A 27965-nucleotide genomic window follows, 5' to 3' on the forward strand; every position below is an offset into this window, starting at 1 on the left:
CGGCCGCGCGGGACCGCGAGCGCCGCAGCCTCCACCGCACCCGCCGCGGGCAGGGCCTAGGGATCCGCCGCGCTCGCTCCGGGCCGACTCACTTTCCACGCGAGACGGGGGCTGGCGGACCCCGGGTACCCCGCCCTAGCGGTCCCGGCAGGTGCAGGCGCCCGGCGCGAGCGCTCCCGGCTCCGCGGGCCCCTCCGGCAGCGCGCCGCGCCAATCCGCGCGGGCGCAACTTTCTTAAAGAGACAGGTGGCCTGAATCCGTGTTTACCTGGAGCCCCGACTCGGCCTCCTGGCCTGTCCGCACCGCCCTCCCCGCACCCCTGCAAACACCCTTTGCGGGAGAGAGAGGGGGCTGCAACAGATCTCCACACCCACCCATCTGCTTTCCCCATGGGCAGTGACGGACTGCAAGTTTTTAATGCACCCAGCATCCTTTTGCAACTTAATTCTTTGGGCCTAAACCACCCTCTCACTCACTGCTCCTCAACGCATGCTCGCAGGAGTGCAGTTTGGGGGGCCACTGCTGGCAGAGTTTGAACAGGGGTGTCCCTACCCCCTGCGCCACACCCCACCCGGAGCCCCCGGGGCGTGCAAGGCTCGCTGCTGCTGGGAAACGCCCGCTGCAATCCCCTTGACCCTGCCCTGTAACTGACCCCTTGGGGAAAAGCCCCCCTACGCAGCTACTGCGCATGCTCTGAGCTGGACAGCTCCAGAGAGGGAAATTTAAAAACGGTTCGAGCTGCGACGGCGGCCAAATTGCGGAACGCGAGGGGCGAGCGCGAGGGAGCCCCCCCTTCGGAAACCCGGGCCCGCCCCAGGAGCGCCTGTGGCAGCGGCCCAGCCAAGATCGGCTCCAGGTACCGCCTTGCACCGTCGACTTTGCTTCCCTCTTCCCGGGCAGTGCCCGGCATTGCATTTCCTGGGAGGGGGGAGACTCGGGGCAGGGGCTGCGGGGGGCTGCCTCTCTCTGCTCCTCTTTCCTCCTTTCCAAGAATCCTTGATGACTTTGGGGGCGGATCTGAGGGTTGAGTGGGTTTCTGTGTTCGTTTCAGGCTCAGAGTTTGGAAAACTTAAGGGAGATTTCTTTTAAAGATAATGTTTGTATGTGTCGGGGGTGGGGGCTGAGGATGGAGAGGTGGTGGTAGTGGTGGGGGTTTGGATTGGTTTTCCAGCAAGGGCATGTGACATTTCTGAAGCCGTTTCCAGGGTGGGAGCCCTGCGGAGATTATTCCCTTTGCAAGTGGGAATTTGGCTCCCCCAGAGAAACGTCCATGACTCATCAGGCTGTCCTTTTTTATTTTTTCCAAAGTGGTCGTAACTGAGCCGTGGTTGACAATACTAGGCTTGGAAGGGAATCAGGATTTTCTGATTCCTATTTCGCAAGTCCATGTTTTCCATGACTTGACATTTGGCTTCTAGAGACTTCTTTTGCCTTCCCCCATTAATTTGAAAGAGCCTGGAATTTCATTCCATTCTCTTCATTTGCTTCTAAAACCTTGTAGAATTGCTCTGGAAAAGTGACTTGTGACTCCCAGGAATCCTCTAGTATTTTTTTTAAGTGTTCTGTTGGTTGAGCTCTATCCTTTTGAATTGTGGGAAAACTATGAGTTTTCCATCCTGTCCACATCGTTGCTGATGGCAGTTTTGTTTTCTGCTTGTCTTTTTCCCAAGGAGATGATAGAAAGTGACATCTCATCCATGATGTCAGGAATTATTCGAAACTCAGGGCAAAATCACCACCCCTCTCCACAGGAATACAGGTGAGGGCTTCGACAATAACAAATGACATCTTTTTGAATTGTTTCAAGTGTTTATGCACTGGCTATGGTTTCTGAAAATGCCCAAGAACTACGGTTACATTCAGTTCTGTGATTTTGCAGGCGAACTAGAAGATCTTGGTCTCAAAGGTGGTGTCTCTCTGAGGGTGTGTGACTCGTGGCCTGGGGGCAGTGGAGCCATGGAAAGCCTGCAGTCTCTAGTCTCCCCCTGGGTGAGAGACTGGGCATCGGGGTGGATGTTGAGATGACAATAGCAGTTATGGCTTCTCCTCCAGTGAGCTTAACAGGCCTCCAGGAAATGCCCCCCAGGAAAGGAGAAAGGGCTTGTTCAAGGTCATCAGTGAAGGGAGGGAGGAGGAGAAAAAAATGAATCCTCAGCCTCTCCCCCGTGAGCCACTGAAGGCCTGCCTGCCCTGGTTCCCAGTGCCCTGCCCCCAAGACAAGCACCATGTGTCCCTGGGTGGAGGGGGCACGGCCCAGATGAGGGAGTGGGGACAGGACAGAGGCTGGCCCGAGAAGAGCAGGCTGTCACCTCGGATCAGCCCTGTTTACCCAGGGGCTGTCTGGCCTCCTGGGGCTGCTGCAACTCACCAGCAGTGCCTCTGGGGAAGACCGCAGACCCCCACTAGAGGCTGACTGCTTCCAGAAGGCTGTGGATCTGGAGACTGCCTTCAGAGACCTGAATGAGGCCATGCATTCAAACAAGGGTTTGCTGAGAGGCTGCTGTGGGTGGGGCTGGAAGCCTAGACATGTGCCAGGTACATAGAAGTTTGTGGGCACCTACTGTATGCCCAGCTTGAGGAGCTGCTCTGATGAGCCCCCATCATACAGGTGGGGAAACCAAGGCTCAGAAAAGTGGAATGCTTTCCCCAAGATTCCACAACCAAAGACCTCTGGGCTTCCTGTGCTGAAAGGTTTTAAACCCTGGCAGCTGGACTGGAGGCGACACTAGAGTCAGGAGCTTGGCTCTGGGGTCAGAATCCCAGCTTCTCTGGTTGTGTGGACCTCTCTGAGCCTGTTTCCCCCTCCATCAAGTGGGGACAGAAACAGTACCCACTGCATAGAGTTGTTAGATTGAAAGAAATTTTGTCTCTGTCACTTGCCTGCTATATGATCTTGGGGAAATCCTGGAGGGTTCAGCCTTTCCTTTTCATAGGGATTCAGGGATGTTTTCTTACGTTAAACAGCATAAACAGAAGGCAGAATAACCAAATAACAACAACAACAATAATAATAGCTGACAGTTTCTTAACGCTTTAGTACCTGCCTGCCTGCCTGTGCCACAACCACCCTATGAAACGAGCACTGTTGCGTGCTTTTGGCAGATGAGAAAACCAAGGCTCAGATTAAATGACTTAACAAGATGATGCAGCTAGTTACAGGGACAGTGGGGACTCAAACCCTCACCCAGAGGGTACCACGGCCACCACTCCCATGCCCCAGTGGTGAAGAGCACGGGGGGGCTGGAACAGAGCAAGTTGCTCCACCACCTCACAGCTGTGTGACCCTGGACAAGTCACTGCCCTTCTCTGTGCCTCAGTGTCTTCATCTGTGACATGGAGCCGTGAGAGCCCAATTCTCAGGTCCTTGAGAGGAGCCTGTAGCCCCACCCAGGGAGAGTGCTTTCTTGCGGAGGGGAGCTTTTGCGATTATACAGCGACTCCCCGCAGCCCACTCGCATTTCTCCGACCACTCCCATTTTTCTCCTGGGATAATAGCCCAGGAGAAGTTTATGGGCGTCCCATTCCCCCTCCCGCCTCTCCAGGGAGTGGCTCTGAGCCTGGTTCCAGCCCCCTTGCAGCCCTCCACCCAGCTGCCTGCCCTTCCATCCCCAGGGGCGGAGTTTGACCGTTAACTCTCAATGGCTGTGCACGGGGGGCGTCGCAGCTGCCTTGTCCCCCAGGGAGCTGTCCGGAGTCAGGCTGGGCCTAGACAGCAAATTGGCAACAGCATCCCAGCCCGCCTGGGGCCAAGGGATGCAGGCAGCCCGCACCGCCTGAGCAACGGCTAACAGCTCCTGCTCAGCGTGGGTTAGCTGGTCTCCCCCTCGGCTCAACACTCTTGGTAGCAGGAGACCCTGAGAGGTATTAAGCACTTCCTGTGTGCTAACTCCTTATTCTAGAAATCAGGTCCAACAACTTCCTTTTACAGGTTGGAAAACAGGCCCAGAGAAGCCAGAGGAGGCAGGGTGCTGACTCTTGGAACTTCAGGTTCTCCCGGGACCATGCGGCCCAGCAGTTGACTTATATGGGGTGCCTTATATGGGGTGTTGACTCCCCAGACCCTCCCCTAAGAAAGGAGGTGACTTTGGGCAAAAGTCTTGCCCTCTCTGAACAGTGGTTTTCTCATTGGCGAATCAGTTGCCAGGCACACGGGAGATATTTTATAAATATGCCTTAGGTGGAGAGATGAATGGATAAGTATCACATGAGAAATAGCACATCCAGAGAAACTCAGGGAAGCTGCACGTGCAAGTGATGACAAAATCCTATCCTGTGGACCAGGGCAAGCAGACACCACCTGCCTTTCCTCTTAAGCCTCCCACTGCATGGAGTGTGGGGGATGGTTCACCCTCATTCCAGAATGGCTGCACTCATTGGCTGTAACCTCCTTGGAGGGGGGAGGGGGGCCCCATCTGGCCTGGGCAGTGACCATCCAAGTATCTTCACAACCTTCCACCCTCCTGGGTGTTTGGGGTGGCCAGGATGGCTCCTCAGGCTACCCGAGGGCAAGGGATGAGAGGTAACCTTCCTGGGGTGCCGTCTCCCTTCCGGGTCTTGTGTTTCCACTCCCAGAAACACGCATCCAGCCCTCGCACGCGCACCACGTCCCAAGCCAAGTTCTAGAAAAGAAAGAGTCTCTTTTCCAAATTCCTAATCAAATCACTGCACGTTACGCTCACTCTTGGCCCAGTGGGGACTTTCTGAGCTTGCTACAATGGCATTTGATTTTCTTCTTCCTGTAAACGGTTACGGAAGATCTTACAAAAGATGTGTTTGCTAAATAAACAGCTCCATGAAATGCTAATCCCTTTTGTGTAAAGGTTGGGTTGGAGACAAGAACAGTTAGTAATGATGTAACAATCTCTTACTAACCACATCTCCAGAAGGCAGGTAAAACCTCCTGGTTATAATCATAGTGGGCGGACGGACGGACAGACAGATGTGCCTCTGCCCCACTCCCCACAGAGACAATATTTTCTGGGCAAACCCCTCCTAGTAACAATGAAAGGCCAGAGGAGAAAACAGTGAAATGTGGTTTGAGTAGCTGCCTTGTGCCCTTTCTTAGAAGTTATCTGATCTTATCTTCATAGTTATCCTCTGCGGTGGGAATTCTTATTCCATTTCACAAGGCCTGAAGTGACTTGCCTAAGGTCACACGGCTACAAAGGGACTGAGACACGATTCAGACCTCAAACATCTGTTCCTTCCACTGCACAATTGCTGTATGAACTCTAAGAATCCTCAAGATAGGAAGTAAAGGGTTAAATGTGGGCTCTGGACTGAGAGAGAGCTGGTTGGATGGCATCACCGACTCAATGGACATGAGTTTGCGTAAACTCCCGGAGCTGGTGATGGACAGGGAGGCCTGGCGTGCTGCAGTCCATGCGGTCACAAAGAGTCAGACATGACTGAGAGACTGAACTGAACTGGACTGGACTGAGAAGGCAGGGGTAGATAATAGGGTTAAAATAGATCAGCGAGCTCAGGAATCTATGCCAGGGTAGATGCTAGCAGCAGTAGTCATTCCAGGGGATGGAAGGACTAGAAGATAGTGGGCTGGGCTGGGAGTGCTTCCTCAGGGGAGGTGGTGTCTAAGCTGAGCAGGAAATGGATAGAAATTGGGGAATGTTAGATGTGTTGGAGCTGAACTGGGTTGAACTTGGGAGAGATCCCTCTTCCTTTTGCTACTCCAGCAGGTATGGAATAAATGCCACAGGGTGCCAGGTCCTTTGCTGGGTGCTGACCACAAAAGAGGGCCTCTCTGTCCTTGCCCTCCTAGAGTGGGAAGACTGGAAACATGTATAAGTGAATAACTCATGGCAAAATGCTAAATATTTCTCAGACACGACACTGCAAGGACCACCAGGGATGGGGGTGATGAGGGAGGAGCTCTCAAAGGAGGGACCAGTTAGGCTGTGGTCAGAAGCACAAGAAAGCGCTAGCTGTGAGTGAGTGCATGGAACAGCATTCCCAGGAGAGGGAATAGCATGTGCAAACAGAACATGGAATGTTTGGGGAACCTGAAAGATGAGCAGGTTTGCTAGAGCAAAGGGGAGAGAGGAGGAGATGGCCAAGGGTCAGATCATGGCAAGGAGCTTGAGTATTACTACGCTAATGGATTTTAAGGACAGTGACAGGCTCTGATGTCCCTTGTAAAAGGCTGCTCTGAATGCTGGGTATGCAATCCACCCCTTCCGCAAACGTGCACCTAGCCCTGGAGCCAAACACTGCGCTGGGCCCTGCAGTGATCAGCCTACCCTGAGCCCAGAAGCAAGCTGGGCCCTTCCATCACCTCTGTTCTGTGCATGAGAAACCTGAGGACCAAAGGCAGTGAGTCGCCTGCACAAGGACCCTCCTTCCATTAGGAGCGGGGCCAGGACTGGGGTCCAGGTCTCCTGGGGCTGACCCACCCCAGGCCCTGCTTTCCGGGCTCATCTTCCATCCCTCCAAAGGATCAAGGGTCATAGCTAATTGATGAAGGATGTTGTTCATCAGTGTTTCCAGCATGGCCCCCTGGCCAGTGCAGAACAGTGGCCACGGACCCCAAGGCTCTCTCTCTTTGCCCAGGGCTACCACACGGCCCCTGACCAGCGGCCCCAGCAGCATGGAGGCACCTTGCAGCCCGATCCTTCTAAAAATAACATGAATAGGGTTTGCTCTTCCTGCCTACAACTCGATATAGCTCAGCCATGCTGGCAGAGTATCCAAGTGAAGAGGCTCCAGGGCGGGTGGTGTAAATCCCAGCTCTTTTGCTGACATGCTGTGCGGCTGAGGGGTATCTCCACCTCTCTCTGGGCCTCAGTCATCCCATCTGCGGAATGGGTATTGTAAGCAGCCATTCCACGGGCTGGCAGGAGACGAGGGAGTTACAGACCTGAGTGGACTGGCAGGAAGGCGGGCATGCCAGGGGGTAGGCCTCTCCTCCTTTGCATCCCGAGGTCGATTAGAAAGTTCTTTGCTTGGACAGAGGGAATTCTGTCTGCCTGCCAGAACAGGGCCTGGCAAGTAGTTGTTCAGGAGGCATTTGTGGAGTGAATCAGATGCTTCCTGAGTCAGATCCTCTGCCGTGTCCCTCCCCATGGAGCCTGCTTCATGCTGAGTCCATACCCTGCTGAAGACGTGTACACTGATCTGAACTGCTAGCAGGTCATGAATATTGATGTGTGCTCTGGGGTGTCCCACCTGAACTACATTTAGTCCTTACAAACCCCTATGAGATGGGTACAGGTGTTAGCACCCCCATTTTGCAGATGAGCAAACTGAGGCTCAGAGAGGCAGATGACTGCAGATAAATCTCACAGCTATTAAGGACTGGGTGGGGTTTAAAACCAAGCCTGGTGGACCCCAGAGCCTCCACTCACAACCAACTACACAGGAGTGCTACAAAAAGAGAAGCTCAGGAGCGCTGGGCCCAGGTTTCCTAGGTGCGGTGAGTGCAGAAGATAGCCTTGCAGAGGGCCCACCCCCTTCTGATAAGCCCAGAGGCTTCAGAGCAAAAGGCATGACGGCACATGTGGAACATGGGTAAAGTGATAGGCGCAGAGAACGCACTTGAAGAACGGCAGCCCTGCTATTGCACGGGGGCTTCCTCAGGGGCTCAGCGGTGAAGAATCCACTTGCAACGCAGGAGATGCGGGTTCCATCCCTGGGTCGGGGAGATCCCCGGAGCAGGGAATGGCAACCCACTCTGGTATTCTTGCCAGGAAAACCCCATGGACAGAGGAGCCTGGCGGTCGCAGTCCATGGGGTCTCAGAGTCAGACACAACGGAGCAACTGAACACGCACACACGCGCTATTGCACTGAAAATTTATAGGCTGTTTTGACACTGAGTTTCCCAGGGTACCACCTGGCTCCTAACCAGGGTCCGCCCCCTCTCAGATGCTCCAGGCCGTGACCCCCTCAGAATGGGTCGGCACCCTTCAGCATCCCACTTGCCGGCAGAGCTGGGCTGCCCACCTCTATAGTCCTCCAGGCCCTGCAGGCTGTGTGTCCCAGTGTGCCCCACGGAGATGCGAGAGGCTCGACTCCAACATTCCAGATGGGGAAACTGAGGCCCCCGGAGGGACAGGCGGGAGGTGCGGGGGCAGGTACCTGGGGCCATTGCCAGGAGGTGGCTGAGGCCAGCTCCCTGGGCTTGGCCTCATCTTTCCTGTCTCTGAAAGGGAGCGATGGTGCTCCCTGGGGTGTGTACGTATTTTAATAAGATGAATGGGGCTGAGCTTTGAGAAGGAAGATTCCCCCCTGAGAGCTGTGGGGGAACCCTTTCATTCAAAAGGGGACCCTGCAGTGCTACCTAGGTCGTCTTCTTTTTGACCCCAAACTTTCCATTCACTAATGAGGATCCCCTGCTGGCGACAAATTTCCCCCACTGGGTCTGAGAAGGATGCATTGCCAGGGGTCCCCTTTGGAGCCCCCGAGCTAATAGTTTAACCTACTTTTTCTGCAGAAAACTAGATGCTTCATCTGATCTGATGCTTAGATGAACTCTCAATGTGTTCTCGACAGCCCGCTTAGGGTCGGTGCTATTATTAGTATTCCCATTTTACACATAGAGAAACTGAGTCCCAGGGCAGGTGACGGTCATACAGTCAGGAAGTTGTTCAGGCCGGCCTGTATTGGGGTTCACACCTGCTTCTAACCTTGGGGTGCTACTCCACCTTAGAGTCCTAAGGCCAGTGGGACCCTGAGGGAACTATGTCTTTATATATATATATATAAAGCCAGTAATGCTTTATAGATGGGGGAACTGGACGTGTGGGAATTACCTGAGCACAGGTGGGTGGGTTAACTGCTGTCATCCCCCAAAAGTAACAGTGAAAGTCACTCAGTTGTGTCCAGCTGGAATTCTCCAGGCTTTTCCCTTCTCTGGGGGATCTTCCCAACCCAGGGATTGAACCCCTGGTCTCCCACATGGCAGGCAGATTCTTTACCCGTTGAGCCACAAGGGAAGCCCAAGAATACTGGAGTGGGCGGCCTGTTCCTTCTCTAGCAGATCTTCCCGAACCAGGGATCGAACCTGGGGTCTCCTGCATTGGAGGCGGATTCTTTACCAACTGAGCTATCAGGGAAGCCATATCCCCTGAAAGCCTGGCTCAATGGCAGCCCTGCGGTGGGGACACAAGAATGATGGGTGGGTGAGTATGGGGGAGGGAGACGAGTCTGTAGGAGATGGGGGCAGGGGGGCAGTGACCTGGATGCTGGGTCAGAGAGAGAAGGGGCTGCAGGAAGCTGGTAGAGGTTTCGCAAGAGCCTCTCCTGGGCTCTTGGCCTCTGTCAGTTTCACCCCACTCCGCAGGGGAGGGAACGGAGGCTCAGGAGGCGCAGAAGCGCTCCTGATGTCAGCAGACAGGAACAGCGGGGCCAGGACTTCATCACAGGGCCCCGCAGACCCAGGGACAGAGAGCCACACTGAGAAGACAGAGACGCTGGCGAGGAGGAGAGAGTTGGAGCAGAGGGACGGGGTGAGACAGGATGGGGGTGGGGGATTGGGGGGAGCAGATGGAAGGAGCTGCGTCTTTGCAGTTTCATGCTCCTCACGGCCTTCGCTGGAGGTGACCCCAGGTGGGCAGGCATCAGTGACATGGTGACCCGGGGTTGGGGGAGTGCTCTCCTCCTCACCCAAAGACACAGAGGGACCCCAGGGCGATGGGGCTGGGCTTGCCTCTTCCTTTGCTTCGCAGATGTCCATCATTTTCCAGCAGACGAGAAACCCATTCAAGAGACTGGCACAGGCTCACACACACACTCACTTGTGGCAATAACCCCAAACCCTCGCAGATGGCAGGATGGTTCACAAGCCACTTCACCTCCACACTGACATGCCAGTCCTGGGCGCGGTATGAGACACTGCAGCTCTGTTTATCATTTGTGCCCATTTTACAGGTGGGGAAACCGAGGCTGGGGAATTCAGTGCCTTTGCGAGGGCCTGTGGCTCCGAAGCCATAGTGGTTCCTGAACCACAGTCTTTCTCTTGTCACAACTGCCATGGATCCCGTGCTTGAGGCCATTTAACATGACGTTCCCTAGGACAGAGCAGGAAGTAGGCCCCTGGGGACACCTCGAATGAGGAAACTCAAGGCACAGGTGAGGGGGAGGTTTTGGGGGTCTTCACACGGCACCATGGAGAGGGGCTGGGTGCCTCTGTAGGGGGCAGAGGAGGGTGGAGAGAAGGAAACAGAGATGCTCAGGGCCCTGGGCCAGGCAGTGGGGATGGGACACTCCCGTTTAGGCCCCAGAGCATCACCTCCGGGTTCCTGTGACCCACGGTGAAGAGGTGCCTGGAGCCAGGTGAGCCAGGGTCAGCAGGACGTGAGCCAGGCTTCAGGGCCGGCAGGCTCCAGCATAGCTCCAGGCAGCTACAGCCATCACAGGAGACTGGCAGGGCCACATGCCAGGCACAGGGAGGCTGGCATTCTGGCCTGGCTGGGAGGGAGGACCAGACAACCTCTGGGATGCTGGAGATAGCAAGGGAAGCAGGGTCTGGCTGTCCACCCCCAGAATGAGCGGTAAGGCCCCGAGGAGCGAGGGCGGGGGTCAGACCTACACTGACCCCCTACACTGAAAGCTGAACACACACTGTCTCACTTGGTGCCCTCAACAGCCCAGGGAGAAGCGGTCTGTTCCTCTCCCATTTTCCAGATGAGAAAATGAAGACTCAGGGACCTCAAGTGACTTGTTCAAGGTCACACAGACAGGGAATCATAAGGACTCGAACCCAGATCTGTCCAATCAAAGCCTGAGCTGTGTGAAGCTCCTGCCACACCCTCTCAGGGCTGTCCGCCACCCCCGACCCCCTAGAGCTCAGGGAGGCACTAGTACACAGCTTCCAGGGCCCCACAGCCCCAGTGTGAGACTCCAGGGACTGGGCTGAGCCTTAGATTCTGCAGTGGAACCAGCTCCTGGGTGACGCTGGTCCACACGGCCCCCGCTGAGAGCCCCCGACTCAGGGTCAGGGCATCTCCCCCAGAGGACAGGGCTTCTCTGCCTGTGGTGCCGCAGGTACAGACCACAGTGCAGCAGACAGACCCGGGGTTGAGTCTTGGCCATGATTTTGCTTTCACCGGTCTGGCCTCAGTTTTCCCATCTGTAAAGTGGGGCTGCCTGCCCCCTGTCCCTGTCCCGAGGCTGTTGCAAGGGCTCGAGGAGGCAGAGGACAGCTAAACTGCTGGACGGGACAGTCACTGTCCTGTCGTCCAGGTTCTCTGGATCGGTGGCCTGGGGTCAACCTGTTTGACTGGCCAAGCAGGCATTGAAGTAGCTCCACTGTGTGCTGAGACCTGGGGTGATGGGGACTGGGGGCCAGCCCTCCGTGAGCCGAGAGGCAGGATCTGGGCAAAGAGATGGCCGGGCAGGACACACCCACCCAGGATGCAGACGAGGTCTCTGAGCTTGGGGTCTAGGTTGCAAAGACTTCCTGGAGGAGAAGGTGCTCCCTGGCTGGAAGGGCTCGCACAGTGAGCCCGGAGTCCCTGCCCTAGTCCTTTCCTGGACGATGACATTGGGAGCAAACTGCCTCCTTTCTCTCCGTCTCAGTCTCCATGTGGGTAAAGTGAGGGGCAGGAATTTGGCATGAAGAAGCCAGAACACAGGATTTGAAGTGAGCCTCCAGGGGTGGGCATAGTTGGGTTGGGGAGAGAGAACTGAAAGGGCTTTCCTGTCCCAGAGGTGGGACTGTGCTCCAGTGTGGGAGCAGGGTGGTGCCAGGGGCAGGATGGACGCCAGGCCGCTGCAGGGCTGGGGTGGGGAGGGTGGGGATGTGTGTGCTGCTGTGGGGGCCAGGGAAGCCTGACGGGGCTCTCAAGCAGCAAGAAAGAAAGATTGATCAGATGAGCACCATTAACTCAGCCTCTACCACCTGTACAGCTGTGATTCTCACTCTGGGGGAAAGAAACTCAGAGCATCTGCAAGCTCAGGGCCTTAGCTTCTCCATCTGTAAAATGGGCCTGTCAAAGGACACAAGCAGCACTCAGTAAATGGAAGCCGCTAGTGGTAGCAGCAGCAGGGGCAGGTCTATGTGACCCCAGAGCCCAAAGCTTTGAGGGACTTTCAGACTCCTGTGGTGGTTTAGTCCCTAAATCGTGTCTGACTCTTGCGACCCCATGGACTGTAGCCCAACAGGCTCCTCTGTCCATGGGATTCTCCAGGCAAGAATTCTGGAGTGTAACTGGAGTATTACTGGAGAATAATCCAGTATTTCCTTCTCCAAGGGGATCTTCCTGACCCAGGAATCAAACCTGGGTCTCCTGCCTTGCAGGTAGATTCTTTACCTGTTACACTATGAGGGAAGTCCAGAGGACCTGGCTAATATTATCATTAATATTAATATTAAAGACAGCAAAGTCAGACATGGTTCCAAGTCTTTTCATGCAACAGTACATTTAATCCTGACCATACTGTGTGATAGGAAATATTGCTGTTGCTAAGTCGTGTCTGGCTGTTTGCAACCCCATGGACTGTAGCCCCCCAGGCTCCTCTGTCCATGGGATTCTTCAGGCAAGAATACTGGAGTGGGTGGCCATTTCCTTCTCCAGAGGATCTTCCCAACCCAGGGAGCAAACCCTCATCTCCTCTTCTGGCAGGTGGATTCTTTACCACTGAGCCACCAGGGAAGACCGATAGGAACTATTATTTAGCCCAACTTTGTAGATCAAAAAAACTGGCACTCAGAGAGGTTAAGTCAGTGGCCCAAGGGCACACAGGTAAGTATGTAAGACCAGGATTAGAACCCAGAGTCCAAGCTCTCAAATAACATATCACCTAACAGATTCAACTGCCTCCAGACATCCTGCCCCATGGTGATGCCCAGGACCCTGGTGTCTTTACAAACCCCATGCCACCATTCAGGGGTCTCTGGTGGGGCCCCCACCTTGAGAAACCTGCACCAGGGCTTCACCTCCAATCCTCCTTGGAGCAGAAGGAGGCAAGGACGATGCCAGGCAGAGCCCAAGGGCACTGGGGAGCCATAGCCGGTTACTGAGCAGGGGTGGGGCTCCCGCCACCAGAGGCCGGAAGGTCGGCCAGCCCCGGGGCGAGGAGGGAACTTGGGTGGGCGTCACATCAAGCCCTCAGCCTCACCCCATGGTCTCCATGGGCCCGAGGGGACAGATGGCATCACCCAGGCCTGGCCCGTGGCTGTCACTCATCCAGATGAGTTATGAGCAGGTCGAATGGGCGGCAGCCGGGGGGTAGGGGGGGCTGTAAAAACAATTGCAGGGAGACCCCAGGACAATAGGAGCCACGTGCCATGGGGGCAACAGTCGTTTGTCACACAATGGACCTCCAGGGGACAGCAGCCGGGCCAACTGCTGCCACCGACACGGGCTGGCCGAGTTTTCAAATCGTTTCCAGGCTGTGTTTTCCTACGAGGCAGCCAATCGCCAGGGCAGCCGGGCGGTCACCTGATGCTAGCTTGGTGGGCTGAGGGCCCAGGCCCTGTGACAACCGAGCAACGGTGCCATGGCAACGCTAACTGTGGCCCTAAAACACAAGGGAGCGAGAGGGATGGAGAGAGAGCCGCTTGAGGGGCCATGCAGACGGCGGAGGGGGCGGAGGCTGACGCCCCAGCTGGGCCCACGGTCCTGTGCACGAGGAAACCCCAGGCTCCACACCCCCCACTCTCTCTCTGAGGTCCCAGGACACCTACTTTTGAAACTTGGAGCTTAAAATTGGGACAGTGGGCCTCGGGTCAACAGACCAGAAAGTGCCTGGCCTGTGGGGTGGCAGGTGTGGTGGGGCTGGTGTGGGCTCCTGGCCGGTTTGCAAACACACTACATTATAACACAGACAGGATGGTGCTGTGAGGCCCCCAGGGCCCTGGAGGTGTGGGGTGAGCACTTGAAGGACACTGGGGAGCCATGGTTATCCCAAAATTGGGGGTACTGGGCCTGGTATCCTTGATGGGCACACTTTCTTTGCATAGAAAGAAATGTTTTTGCTCTGGTGTTGGGTTAGTTGTGGGGGGCATGTATCCTAACTGGAAGCTCCAGGGGCTGCCTGGGGTCATGGTGAGGAATTCAGGCTGGGGTTCCAGCCCTACCACTTCCTGTTCCAGGTTGGCCTTGGGTGAGTGACTTGGGGCAATGAGCCTCAGTTTGCCCATCTGTGAAATGGGAATAATAACACCTGCCTCATCAGGTGACTGGGGGTGTCCTCTGTGTTGCTACCTGGGAAGGACTTGATACGGTGCCTGGCACATAATAAGTGCTTAACAAACACTAGTGTTTATCATTTGGGGATAGGGATTGAGTAAGATGTGTCTAGCAAATAAATGAAGGAAAGGTTTGAGGATGTGCAATCTGGCTGCTAAAGAGGGCTCCCTAGGGATGGGCAGATTGGAGGATGAGGTGGCCTGGGGGAGGTGAGAAGCTTTTGGGGTGATTCCAGAGGTGGAGGAGGCCCCAGGAGCTGGCCTGAGCTCCCCGCCCCTGCCCGAGTCCCTGCCCCTCCCTGCAGGCTCCTGGCCACCACCTGCGATGATGACCTTCCCGGGGACCTGCAGTCGCTGTCGTGGCTCACGGCCGTGGATGTGCCGAGGCTGCAGCAGATGGCGAGTGGCCGTGTGAACCTGGGCGGCCCCAGTGTACCACACGTGCACCCAGGTAGGCACAGGGGTGGGGTGAGGCGGGGTGGCGGGAGGGTGGGGTGGGACTGGGAGACGGGGAAAGGCAACGCCCAGTGCTTCCGTGAACCAGGGGGTGGCCGTGGCCAGGTCAGTCTCTCTCTCCAGGCCTCAGTTTCTGCCTCTATAAAATGGGACTAATTCTACCTTCCCCAGAGGGATGTGCTTCGCTCTTTTGCTCATCATGGTGTGCCAGGCCCTGTGTGAGCTCAGGTTTCAGCAAAGAATAAAGACAGCCCCTCCCCTCCTCCCGGGACATCTAGAGCACTCAGCAGATGACCACCTCTGGGAGCTAATGCAGCCCATGGCTTGTTTTTGTATGGCCTTTGTGTTAAGAATACTTTTACATTTTTCAAAGGTTATAAACCACAGACAAGACGGATCACGTGGCTGGCAAAAGCCTAAAATATTTGCTGTCTGACCCTTTACAGAAGTTCAGTTCCTTTACTCCTTTAGAAGTACTTTGGGTTGGAGGTGGTGGGGGAGAGAGAAATTTGGAGTTTGGGACTAACATACACACACTACTATATGTAAAATAGATAAATAGCAAGGATCTAGTGTATAACACAGGGAATTATACTCAGTCCTAAAGAAGGGCAATGCCCAAGAATGTTCAAACTACCGCATGATCGTATGCATTTTACATGCCTGCAAGGTAATGCTCAAAATCCTTCAAGCTGGGCCTCAACAGCACACAAACCAAGAACTTCCAGATGTACAAGCTGGATTTAGAAAAGGCAAAGGAACCAAAGATCAAATTACCAGCATCTGTTGTATCATAAAAAAAGCAAGGGAATTCCAGAAAAATATTTGCTGCTTCACTGACTACATTAAAGCCTTTGACTGTGCGGATCACAACAAACTGGAAAATTCTTAAAGAGTTGGGAATATCAGACCACCTTACCTGTCTCCTGAGAAACCTGTATTCAGGTCAAGAAGCAACCGTTAGAACTGGACATGGAACAATGGACTCGTTCAAAATTGGGAAAGGAGTACATCAGGGCTGTATATTGTAATCCTACTTATTTGACTTATATGAAGAGTACATCATGTGAAATGCTGGGCTGGATGAAGCACATGCTGGAATCAAGATTGCCAGGAGAAATATCAATAACCTCAGATGTGCAGATGACACCACCCTTATGGCAGAAAGCAAAGAGGAAGTAAAGAGCCTCTTGATGAAGGTGAAAGAGGAGGGTGAAAAAGCTGACTTAAAACTCAACATTCAGAAAACTGAGATCATGGCATCTGGTCCCATCACTTCATGGGAAATCGACGGAGAAACAATGAAAACAGTGAGAGATTTTATTTTCTTGGGCTCCAAAATCACTGCAGATGGTGACTGTAGCCATGAAATTAAAAGACACTTGGTCCTTGGAAGAAAAGCTATGACAAACCTAGACAGTATATTAAAAAGTAGAGACATCACTTTGCCAACAAAAGTCTGTATAGTCAAAGCTATGGTTTTTCCAGTAGTCATGTACAGATGTGGGAGTTGGACCATAAAGAAGGCTGATCACCAAAGAATTGATGCTTTTGAAGTGTGGTGCTAGAGAAGACTTTTGAGAGTCCCTTGGACTGCAAGGAGATTCAACCAGTCCATCCTAAAGGAAATCAGTCCTGAATATTCATTGGAAGGACTGATGCTGAAGCTGAAGCTCCAATACTTTGGCCACCTGATTTGAAGAACTGATTCATTAGAAAAGACCCTGATGCTGGGAAAGATTGAAGGCAGGAGGAGAAGGGGATGACAGAGGATGAGATGGTTGGGTGACATCACCGACTCAGTGGACATGAGCTTCAACAAACTCTGGGAGATAGTGAAGGAGAGGGAAGCCTGGCGTGCTGCAGTCCATGGGGTCGCAAAGAGTCAGACATGACTGAGCAACTAAAAAATTATAAGAGAAAAGAATCTGGAAAAGATTTTCAGATTATATATAAAAAGTTTATATATAAGTATATATATATATATATATATATATGCTCCTCTGTCCATGGAATTTTCCAAGCAATAGTACTGGAGTGGATTGCCATTTCCTTTTCCAGGCGATCTTCCCAACCCAGGGATTGAACCCCGGTCTCCCACATTGTAGACAGATGCCTAACCGTCTGAGCCACCAGGGAAGTCCCTATATCTATATCTATATATATAGATATAGATAGATAGATAGATAGATAGATATAAACTAAATCACTTTGCTGTATATCTGAAACTAACCTGAAACTAACCCAACATTGTAAATTAACTATAGTTCAACTTTTTTTTTTTTTATGTGAACCATTTTTCAGTCTTTATTGAATTCGTTCCAATATTGCTTCCATTTCATGCTTTGACTTTTTGGTGTTTGGCGGCCAAACAGCAAAACAAAATGGAAGTAATATTGTGGGATCTTACCACATGGGATCTTAGCTGCCTGACCAGGGATCAAACTCATACCCGATGCATTGGAAGGCAAAGTCTTAACCACTGGATTATCAGGAAAGTCCCAGAAGTTACTATTAGTCTTAAGCCAGAAAAAAAACCTTAGAAGAATGTGATTTAATATTAATGTTATTCAAGGTGATGCTGAGTTTACTTCTCCATGGCAGATACTTCAATTTTTTTAAATGGTTACCACAAAAAAATTTTTTAAGTACTTTGACTTCTTTAAAGAAAGTATCACAGGTAATTCCCTGGTGGTCCAGTGGCTACAAGACTCTGAGCTCCCAATGCAGGGGCCCTGGGTTCAATCCCTGGTCAGGGAACAAGATCCCATATGCAAGCTGCAACTAAAGATCCTGTGTGCCACAGTGAAGAAGATCCTGTATGCTGCAACTGAGGCCCAGCATAGCCAAATAAATAAACAAATAAATAAATATCTGTTTAAAAAGTACCGAGGACAAGGCCCAGCACACAGTTGATACTCAACAAATGGCAGCCTGTTTGCAGTGGAAGTGAATTAAATGTTTAGGGACACAGAAAGTGTGTCATAAGAAGAAAAAAAATTCAACAAAAACAATCACTGCAGTACATTAAAAGGACCCATAGTTAAAAACTTATCCCCTAGGAGTATTTCTTTCACCAAATTGTTCTTGGCCGAAACGTCAGTAGCAGGAGTCAGCACAGTTTTTCTGTAACGGGCCAGTAAATATTTTAGACCCTGTGAGCCAGATGGTCTCTGTTGAAACATTTCAACTTTGTCACTGCTGTGCAAGACCAGCCATACATAATATGTAAATGAATGGCTGTAGCTGTGTGCCAATAAAACTTTATTTACAAAAACAAGTTGTGGGCCAATTTGGTCTGGTGGCCAATAGTTTCTCGATCCCTAATCTAGAACCCTGAGGGGACAGCTATGTGACCTTGGGCAGATGGCTTTGCCTCTGAACTTCTTTCCTGACCTACAGTGAAAAGATAATAGAACTGCCTTCATGGAGTGTTAGAGGACTCAATGCAGAAAGCACCGTGCACACAGTAGGCATTCAGTGGATGGGAACTGTGAAGTAAGGAAGCCCCTTTCTTCGCTGCATCATGGCACATCTCCTGCATGCCTGTCACTATGCACGGCGCTAGCAGCACTGAGTTATATAAAATGTGGTCCCAGCTCTCAGGGAACTAACGGTCTGGTCAGAGATGGCAGGACAAAGTAGACAGACCAAAGCACAAAGGATGAGCCCAGGTGGTAGCCAGAGCTCAAAGGAGAGCTGAAGGCCCCAGGGCAGGATCATTGAACATCAGCTTTGCTTGGTCGGCAGTGTCTACCTCAAGTCAGGCTGGGGCAGTAAGACTCTATGATAGATTAGCAGTGCCTGTCACAGGCCCAGCACAGGAAAAGGGGGTACATCTGCTCTTCCTGGGCTGATCCTTGGCAGAAGAGAAGGTGGGAACCCACTCTTTACCACTATCATCCAGAGACATGGTTTGCCAAGCACCTGCTATGCACTGAGCCCCAAGGGTAGGGGACGGCTTCATTCTCTGGAGGCGCCCAGGGGTGGGTATGTCCCTGTCCACAGCTACCGTTCCCCCAGCCCAGGCGTCTCTGCGCTTCCCTTTTCCAGGTGCCTTGGCCAGGGCGGCTGACTTGCACATGGCAGCCACCCCAGGCCACCTGCTCCAAGGCCCACCTGGCATGGCCCCCCAAGGCGTGCTGGGTCCGAGTCCCCTGACCAACCACGGAGCCAGTGTAAGTGCCACCACGTGGGTCAGGGAGCGAGGGAGGTGTCCTACAGGGCTGGGGTCGCCCTCGACCCTCTGTCTCCTTCTCTCCCGGCCCCAGCAAATGAACCAGTTCGCTGTGGGGGGCCAGCCCTCGTCCAGCCTGCAGAACCCACCACAGCTGTACTCTGCCGCCTCACAACCTCAGTTCCCGCTCCCCCCAGGTGTCCAGCAGGTACTGGGGGCTGGTGGAGGGGCCTGGCCTCAGAAGCAGACACTCCTGACTTGGGCTGGCTAGGGACTGCTCTGAGCCTCAGTTTTCCCACCCGGAACATGGGAAGAACATTCTTCACCATGTCATGGGGTTGTTCATTTGATTTCCACCCAAAACCCTGTGCTGGGTGGAGACAAGATGGTCTGGTCTGCCAGGGCTATAAACCCTGCGTCTTCAAGATGGGGGAGTGGCGGGGTGATCATGAGTGACTAATGCTCTCTCTCACCATCTCTCTCCCTGCCACCCTTCTTCACTCCCCACCCCTGATGGGAAGTGCACTCCTGTGGGCCTGTATGGCTCCCCATTTGGGGCACGGCCTCCCTACCCCCAGCCCCGCATGGCTGTGCATTCATCCCAGGAACTGCACCCCAAACACTATCCCAAGCCCATCTATTCCTACAGGTGAGGTTCTGGGGGGCTGGGACGGTGGGGGACTCAGGGAAGAGAAGGGTGAGGGCTGTCTCGAGGGCACCTCAGAGAGCTGGGTGTGGTAGCCTAGGCTTCCCAGGGGAAGGTTTTGGGAAGTGGGACCCATTCTCAGGACGGATCATCACGTGGTCAGTCAGTTCCCAGGGCTGAGAATCCACTCCAGACCCTGAGCCCAGTGCTCCACTCTGTCATTCACCAGCTGGCTGTGTGACCTTGGGGAAGAGGCTTGGCCTCTCTGAGCTTCAGTTCCCTCTGATGCAGAAAGGCATCAAATAATAGTATTAGGTACTTCACAAGATTTGGGGAAGGCAGCTAAACAGCTCAGTTAATGTCTAAAGGCCCATTAACGATGAGAAAGGGGTAAAAGGAGGAAAAGACAAGGTTTCTAAAATCGTTACCAATAGCTGAGCTCAAGGTCAAGGGCAGAGGGTGGCAAAGACATCGAGCCGTGAAAAGGTATTTAGAGCTAACATTGTGAGCGTCTAGGGGCTGGTACCAGCGGGGTTACGCAGGGCCAACTTCCTGGCAGAGGGGACCTTGGGCTGTCAGCTTGAGATGGCTTCACATCTGGCCTGCCCCACATTTTGCCTCCAGCTGTCTGATCGCCATGGCCCTGAAGAATAGCAAGACAGGAAGCCTGCCCGTGAGCGAGATCTATAGCTTCATGAAGGAGCACTTCCCCTACTTCAAGGTGAGGGGCCTCAGAGGGGGTGGCTAGAGTGGCTCTGGTCTCTCCCTGGCACTGCTAGAACCTGGGCCAAACTAAGCCACCCTTTAAGTCCCCTAGTCATGTCCAAAGACACCTGCAATGTGCACTCACACAGACATGGGCCAAGAAATCCAGAAAGAGAAGGGGGCATTTGAGCTGGGCCCTTGATGGATGAATAGGAGTTCACCAGGCATCTCAGGGGGCAAAGGCTAGAGGATCAATCTAGCTATTCAGCACAGACTCGGTAAAACATAATGATGCAAACACAGAGAAACTGTGGGTAAAAGGAGGAGGGTGTGAGGTGCATTGCAATGTCTGGTTACCTTACAGTAAAGTATGAGCACTTAAAATGATAGGCATTTAATACACTTGACAAATTATCCACATATTAGCATCATCTCACTTGCTTGTCTCCTGAGTAGGAGAAAAAGAGCAGATCTGGAAGCCTTGGGCCGTGTCCTTGCGTCTTAACCATTGCCCAGAGCTGAAGTACAGGTGCCCCTTTAATCAGAGCATGGACCCTCCCGTTTGCCGCAGTCCTCACTGCTCCCTCTCGTATTCCCAACTCAAGGTTAAGCCCTGGACGCTGTCCCTCCTACTCCCCTAGGCCCGAGTCTGAGATAGCCCCTAGGGAGACATGATTAGAGAGGGGCCCCTGAAGAGAGGTCTCCCATGGGCCCGTTTCTCCCCTCAGACAGCTCCTGACGGCTGGAAGAACTCTGTGAGGCACAACCTGTCCCTGAACAAGTGCTTTGAGAAGGTGGAGAACAAGATGAGCGGCTCCTCGCGCAAGGGATGCCTGTGGGCCCTGAACCTGGCCCGCATCGACAAGATGGAGGAGGAGATGCAGAAGTGGAAAAGGAAGGACCTGGCTGCCATCCACCGGAGCATGGCCAACCCTGGTGAGGCCCCGGCGCCCCCACCACACCCCGGCGCGCGTGCACACTCACTCACACACGAGCTTGCACCCTGCCCATCCCGCAATGAGTATAGAATCTCACTAACAACCCCAGTGTCTCCCACAGACATGCCATGCAAAACCACCATGGGAAAGCAAGGCTTCCTTACCTTTCTTACCATACTGGAACAGACTCTCAAAAGTAATAAAACAGTAACACCCAGTGTGGGCTACGATGCGGAGAAATCAGCACTGTCATGTACAATTGGTGCGAATGTAAAGTGTGAGACTTTCCCAGGGCAAAGTAATGTCAAGAAGCTTTGCAAATTTTGTCCCCAGTTTGGTTCCTTTATTCTACTTCTGGCAGTTTGTGCTGGAGAAATCAAAGATTTTAGTAAAAAGTTTATGAACAAAGTTATCCATCATGAAGTGATTTCTGATGGTAAAAAAACTGAAAGCAATCTAGCCATCCTACAATAGGAGATTAAATAGGATATAGTATTATACCATGCAAGTATTAGTATTCCAAAAATATTTCTATCTCAAAAAGAAATGTTCCCAATATGATAAATGAAGAAGCAGGTTATGAATCAATATACATAATGTGCCGCTACTGCTGCTGAGTCGCTTCAGTCGTGTCCGACTCTGTGCGACCCCAGAGACGGCAGCCCATGAGGCTCCCCCGTCCCTGGGATTCTCCAGGCAAGAACACTGGAGTGGGTTGCCATTTCCTTCTCCAATGCATGAAAGTGAAAAGTGAAAGTGAAGTCGCTCAGTCGTGTCCGATTCTCAGCGGCCCCATGGACTGCGGCCCACCAGCCTCCTCTGTCCATGGGATTTTCCAGGCAAGAGCACTGGAGTGGGGTGCCATTGCCTTCTCCGATACATAGTCACATTCTAAAATGCATATACAGCCACACCCATTTGTGTGTCAATTAATGTATATCTATATAGATATATATGTATACACAGAGACTAGAATACATACATACAAATCTTTACTGTGGAGAGACCACTGATAATTTTTATATTCTTCGCATGTTTGTCTATTTTCCAAACTGTCTACCCTGTTCATGAGTTACTTTAGATTGAAAAAAATATCACACCTGTTTTTTTTTTAATTAAGAGATGTGAAGCTGGGGATATATGAGTGACATGTGAATAGAAAAGAGTGACCTGGGAGGCTAATGCCACCCAGCCTTCGGAATATTCGGGTTGGCCCTGTGGATAGCATCACACTTGAAGTTTGGGTGTGAAGGGGGATGGGAGACTAGCTCAGAGATGAACAATTCAATAAGTTGATCAGGACATAGCAGGACCCAGTAGGCCCTTGGCTGCGAGCTCTGGGGTCTGGTTTGATATCCAGGGCTCATCCTGACGCCTATTTCGTGTGACATCTTGGGCAGGCCATTTCACCTTCTAGATTCCAAGTGTCCTCATTTCTAAACGTGTGCAACCCTAGTGGTCTGGTCTCAGAACTGCTGCAGTCAATGAGACACAAGCCAACAACTAAAAATAATTTTGCGTAACTTCCATCTTTTCTATTGAAGAGCATCGAGGGAAGAGGATCCAAGTTTCAGTCCACAGCAATGCTTCATGTCTCTGGCTAGGGCCCCCTGTATGTTTATAACTTTTGTCCTGGTCTTATGGGATTTGTAATCTCTGCCTTATTTCCCTCTTGTAGGCCTGTTATGAGGTTTTAGTGAAGTCCTAGAGTTACAGGATTATTCTATAAAGCACTGTCCCCATGAGGGGAGCCAGTGTTATCTGAGACCCGTCTCATTGTTCCAAGTCCCTATGTCATTTGTGACTTCATTCCATTTCCATGACCCTGTGTAGAGTGCATGAGGCCATCTCAAAGAGACTGACGTCCAAAGAGTCCAAGAGGCTTGCTAAAATCACACAGCTGATAACGCTTTTGAATCCAGGCCTGGGCTGGGGACCTAAGAGCTGTAGGGTGGCTTCTGATGAATGACCTCTCCCACTTGCCTGCAGAGGAGCTGGACAAGCTGATCTCGGACCGGCCGGAAAGCTGCCGACGCCCTGGCAAGCCAGGGGAGCCCGAGGCCCCGGTGCTGACCCACGCCACCACGGCGGCCGTGGCCCACAGCTGCCTGGCCATCTCCCAGCTCCCACCCCAGCCACTGATGACCCTGTCCCTGCCGTCAGTCCCCCTGCACCATCAGGCACAGCCCCAGGCACATCTGGTGCCGGACTCTCCTGCCCCGGCCCAGACCCCACCTCTGCACGCCCTGCCGGACCTGAGCCCCAGCCCCCTCCCCCACCCCACCATGGGAAGGGCGCCTGTGGATTTCATCAACATCAGCACCGACATGAACACCGAGGTGGATGCCCTGGACCCCAGCATCATGGACTTTGCTCTGCAGGGTGAGGTCGGAGGAAGGGGGTGAGGGGAACAGAAGGGAAGGGAGGGACTGGGGAGGGGGCAGCCAGAAAGACTGGGGAAAAGGAGAGCCGTCGGCATTTACCCTACAGCTCATTCCTTCAGCAAACACCTCCCAAGCGCCTAATCCTAGTGAATCACAGCAGGCATTTAGTTAGTGCCTACAGTATACCAGGCCTTGTGCCAAGCACTTCAGAGGCATCATCCTATCTCAGCCTGCAACAGTCTTGGAGGCCACTGCCATTTCACACTCCCATTCCACCACTAAGAAAACTTAGACCAAGAGAAATGAAGTCCCATTTCTTCATTCAGACCTCATTCGGCCTGAGGCCGCCTAGCTATATGCGGCAGAACCGGCATTTCAACCCAGCCCTCTCTGACCCCACGTTGTCAATCAGAAACTGCGTCCACTTGCATGTGCCAGCCTCATGCCAGGTCACGCTCTGACCCACATGGTTACCCTCAGCACACAGGGAATGAACGAATGAATGAACAAGGCAAGTTCAGATTCAGCGAAGCCTCGTAAAGCAGCCGTGCACTGGCTACTGTGAGCCCGCCAGGGGCCGAGAAATCCCCTGCCCTTCCAGGAGTTGCATGTCTAGTGAGGGAACGGGACAAGTTAGCAGGTTAGTTAGCAGGTGAGTCAGTTAGCAAATGACTAACTAGGTCAGATACAGCTGTGAAATGGGTATGTTTGAACTGCCCCGCTTCTCCCCAAGATTACTGTGCAGTTAAAAGGAAATCATGCTTTTGTCCCCTGACTTTGACCACGATGGTGCCACTTAACGCATGCCGAGTGCTTCCCACTCACCCCCTAGTTTAAGCCTTGCAGTTCCAGGAGGTGGGTTCTCTGATCATCTCACTTCCTCCAGAGGAGCCCAAGGCTCCGAGACGGTGGTGATTTTCCTGAGTACGCCTGGGATGGGAGGGGAGGACCAGGGCTGAACGCCGGCTCCACCCTACTGTCCTGTGGTGCCGAGAGTTTAAGCCCCACATGTGGTCTTTGCTGTGTCTCTAGGATGGAATTCAAACTCCTGTCCTTTTGACATAAACGCTCTTGTCTTTGGAAGGGAACCTCTGGGAGGAGATCAAGGATGAAGGCTTCAGCCTGGACACGCTGGGGGCCTTCGGAGACTCCCCACTGGGCTGTGAGCTGGGGGCCTCGGGCCTGACTCCCGTCTCTGGTGGCAGTGACCAGTCCTTCCCAGACCTTCAGGTGACCGGTCTCTACGCTGCCTACTCGACCCCAGACAGTGTGGCCACGTCAGCCACCACCTCCTCCTCTCAGTACCTGGGCGCCCCGGGGAACAAGCCGATAGCCCTGCTTTGAGCTGACTGCCTCGCCTGCCCCAGAACGTGGCCTTGGAAGGATGCTCATGGAGCCGGGTGTTGCCGGAAGAAAGGCCCCCTACCCTCCCACAGGCCTCTGAACTGTGGCTGCTGGCTGACCTTGCCTGACCTCCAGGGGAAGTTTCTGGGCCCTCCTCAAGTCAGCAGGACAGAGGAGAGTGGACAAGGCCCCCGTAATGCTCCTCTGAGGCTCGAGATGCGAGGCCTGGCCGAGCTGAGAACAAGGTCTCTCCAGTCTGCCTCCCAGCTGATTTGTGAATGACCTGCAGCCTGCTTTGGGACGGGTATGCCACGGAAACACTCCGATGGGAAGGCTTTTAATTTATTCTTCTGGGATGAAACACCTGCCTCAGTCTCCAGCGGACAGGCCCCGAGGCCGGGGTCTGGCAGACTGTCCAGCCTTCGTGGACCGGAGCAGGCTGAACTCTGAACCGGGCACCTGCCCCGCTGGCCTGGCAGGCCCCCTTCCTCACAGTCTGTTAGGGTTTCACAGGCAGATTCCCGAGCCACACCGGGCACTGTGACCCTATGTACCTTTATTTATATTTATTAGAGCCCATCCACGCCACCTCTTCAAACCCCGCCCGTGGCCCCTGGAATGAGATTCCGTGGTCCCTCCCTGCACCCCTAAATGATCCATACATCACATCTCCAACTGACTTTTAAGCCCTCTGCAGTCTTAGGCTGCTTTTTTAGAACAAGCAAGCACTTTCGATACAGTGAAACATCCTATTTTTTTTAAATTAGAGACTGGATATTTTCCTAATGCTTAGTCATGATTCAAACCTCTTGAAATGTGCACCTAAGAAGGGAGACTCCTAGTTTGGATTTTGGGGGCTTCCAAGTCAGGATGGGATGAGAGGAATGGGAAGGGGTTTTTTGTACTGGAAATGAAGACACCCCGATGGAAAGAAAGTTAATTGTGAACCAGGTAAAGCCACTGACCCACATGGCTAGTGGGGCTGTAGAAGCTGCAATGCAGAGTATTTATTGGCACTTGTTGGCCTGTCTCATTGCCTCATGACCTTCTTTATGTCTTTTTTCCCTCTCGTTGCCAGTGACTGACTTTCCAAGTGGCAGTTTCTACAGATAGCTGGCTTAGAGGGGAGCCAGGTGAGTGGCTGGGAAAAAAAGCCAGGGATCATCCCGCTAATCTGAGAAACCATGGCAACCACTTAAACCACTGTCCTCTCTGGCCCCATCGGATGTTCGGTTCCTCCATCTGGGAGTTCCTGAACCTTAGAGCCAGAATTTTCTGAGTAATCCACAGGTCTGCCAGCCACCTGGTAGGCTTGGTGTTCAGGCCTGTCTTGAAGGACCATCTCTAACTTCTTCCAAATTCCGGAACTTTCTGCCAAGCATCACCATCCTTACTCATAGCTCAGTGCTACCGATTGGAACAGCACTGCTTGCCTGCTTTGTGTGACATGACGTCTCCTCCCACAAGTTAAGATGTTTGAGTCATTGTTAATGAAGCTTGTGTTTGGGCGACCCCAGGACTGTGTTTCGTAGTGTTGGAGATCTGTCTTCTGTCAATAAAGGCTGAATGCAGCTCTGTGGCTCGGAGGAGGGGTGAAGAGGGGAGGGAGGGGTGAGCAGGGGAGGGAGGGGTGAGCAGGGGAGGGAGGGGTGAGCAGGGGAGGGGGGGTGAGCAGGGGAGGGGGGGGTGAGCAGGGGAGGGAGGGGTGAGCAGGGGAGGGGGGGGTGAGCAGGGGAGGGAGGGGTGAGCAGGGGAGGGGGGGTGAGCAGGGGAGGGGGGGTGAGCAGGGGAGGGAGGGGTGAGCAGGGGAGGGGGGGTGAGCAGGGGGGGGGTGAGCAGGGGAGGGGGGGTGAGCAGGGGAGGGGGGGTGAGCAGGGGAGGGGGGGTGAGCAGGGGAGGGAGGGGTGAGCAGGGGAGAGAGGGGTGAGCAGGGGAGGGAGGGGTGAGCAGGGGAAGGAGGGGTGAGCAGGGGAGGGAGGGGTGAGCAGGGGAGGGAGGGGTGAGCAGGGGAGGGAGGGGTGAGCAGGGGAGGGAGGGGTGAGCAGGGGAGGGAGGGGTGAGCAGGGGAGGGAGGGGTGAGCAGGGGAGGGAGGGGTGAGCAGGGGAGGGGGGGTGAGCAGGGGAGGGAGGGGTGAGCAGGGGAGGGGGGTGAGCAGGGGAGGGAGGGGTGAGCAGGGGAGGGAGGGGTGAGCAGGGGAGGGAGGGGTGAGCAGGGGAGGGAGGGGTGAGCAGGGGAGGGGGGTGAGCAGGGGAGGGGGGGTAGAGGACAACAGTGCCTCGAGCCCCTCACAGTGGAGACCCACTTACAGATGGGAAAACTGAGGCCCCAAGAGCAAACACTGGACCCAGGTCCTCTGATGCCAGGTTCCCGTCGTGCCAGACTGAGAGGACTCGGTCATTATCGGTAAAATTAGTCCGGCTACCAGTCCCCACCCCAGAGTGCCCAGGCTCTGGACAAGCACTCACTCAGGCAGGGATGTGAACCCTGCCTACTGCTCAGAAGGCGAGGCTCAGAGAGGGTGGGTAGGACTTGGGGTCCCAGGGAGAAGGCAGGACTGAGACTGTGTGTGCCAGGCTCCAGAGCTATCTCTTTGGTGCCTGCTTGGGGTCAGGGAGGGCAGCGAGGTGGGAGGAGGTACACTCTTTCCAGCACCAAGGCCCTGTGCCAGTCAGGGCTGTAAATCAGCTCATTCGATCCTCGTGACAACACTAAGAGGCATGTCTTACTACTTGCTACACCCATTTTACAGACGGAGAAGCTGAGGCCCAGGACTAAAGGAGGTGACTTGCCACCCAAGATAACAGCAGAAGGGCATTTTGATTAGCAGTCTGGGACTTCCCTGCTGGTCCAGTGGTTAAGAATCTGCCCGCCAATGCAGGGGACACAAGTTCGATCCCTGGTTCTGGGGCAACTAAGCCCACGAGCTGCGACTACTAAGGTGGCTGAGCCTGTGCTCGGCAGCAAGAGCAGCCACTGAAATGAGAAGTCCACACACCACCACTGGAGGGAGCCCACGCACCAGCAAACACCCAGCACAGCCAAAACCAGAAATAAATAAATACTTACGAGTCTGTCGAACTTTTAAGCCCACCCAGGAAGGGGCTTGCAGCCTCACCGGGAGACCAGACTCACACATAGGTGATGATCAGCCAGTAGGGAAGGTAGG

General features: G+C 53.6%; 1 protein-coding gene across 3 annotated transcripts; it reads left to right on the forward strand.

Annotated features, from left to right (window-relative positions):
- FOXN4 (forkhead box N4) lies at positions 1–26369 on the forward strand. 3 transcript variants are annotated; one of them, XM_069557112.1, is made up of 10 exons: positions 689–856; positions 1671–1759; positions 14454–14599; positions 18658–18782; positions 18876–18989; positions 19303–19430; positions 20052–20148; positions 20861–21068; positions 23060–23452; positions 24539–26369. In XM_069557112.1, exons 2-10 carry the CDS (start codon positions 1674–1676, stop codon positions 24796–24798), a joined length of 1557 nt encoding a protein of 518 aa, XP_069413213.1. In that variant the 5' UTR covers positions 689–856; positions 1671–1673; the 3' UTR covers positions 24799–26369. The 3 variants fall into 3 exon arrangements, 2 of the variants coding, with proteins under 2 accessions (XP_069413212.1, XP_069413213.1); XM_069557111.1 differs by having other exon boundaries at positions 1–856; positions 18658–18989; XR_011249846.1 differs by lacking the exons at positions 689–856; positions 1671–1759 and having other exon boundaries at positions 14168–14599; positions 18658–18989; positions 24539–25749; positions 25877–26369.
- The last annotated feature ends 1596 nt before the right edge of the window (positions 26370–27965 follow it).

This window comes from Ovis canadensis, chromosome 17 (genome assembly GCF_042477335.2).
Source record: "Ovis canadensis isolate MfBH-ARS-UI-01 breed Bighorn chromosome 17, ARS-UI_OviCan_v2, whole genome shotgun sequence".
NCBI classification, from domain to species: domain Eukaryota; kingdom Metazoa; phylum Chordata; class Mammalia; order Artiodactyla; family Bovidae; genus Ovis; species Ovis canadensis.

Bases quoted from the DNA above. Each gene is read 5' to 3' on its own strand.
- FOXN4 (XM_069557111.1), top strand. From the start codon at position 1,674: ATGATAGAAAGTGACATCTCATCCATGATGTCAGGAATTATTCGAAAC. The intron at 19,431-20,051 runs GTGAGGTTCTGG...TTTTGCCTCCAG, and splicing joins AAGCCCATCTATTCCTACAG to CTGTCTGATCGCCATGGCCC. The intron at 23,453-24,538 runs GTGAGGTCGGAG...TGTCTTTGGAAG, and splicing joins CATGGACTTTGCTCTGCAGG to GGAACCTCTGGGAGGAGATC.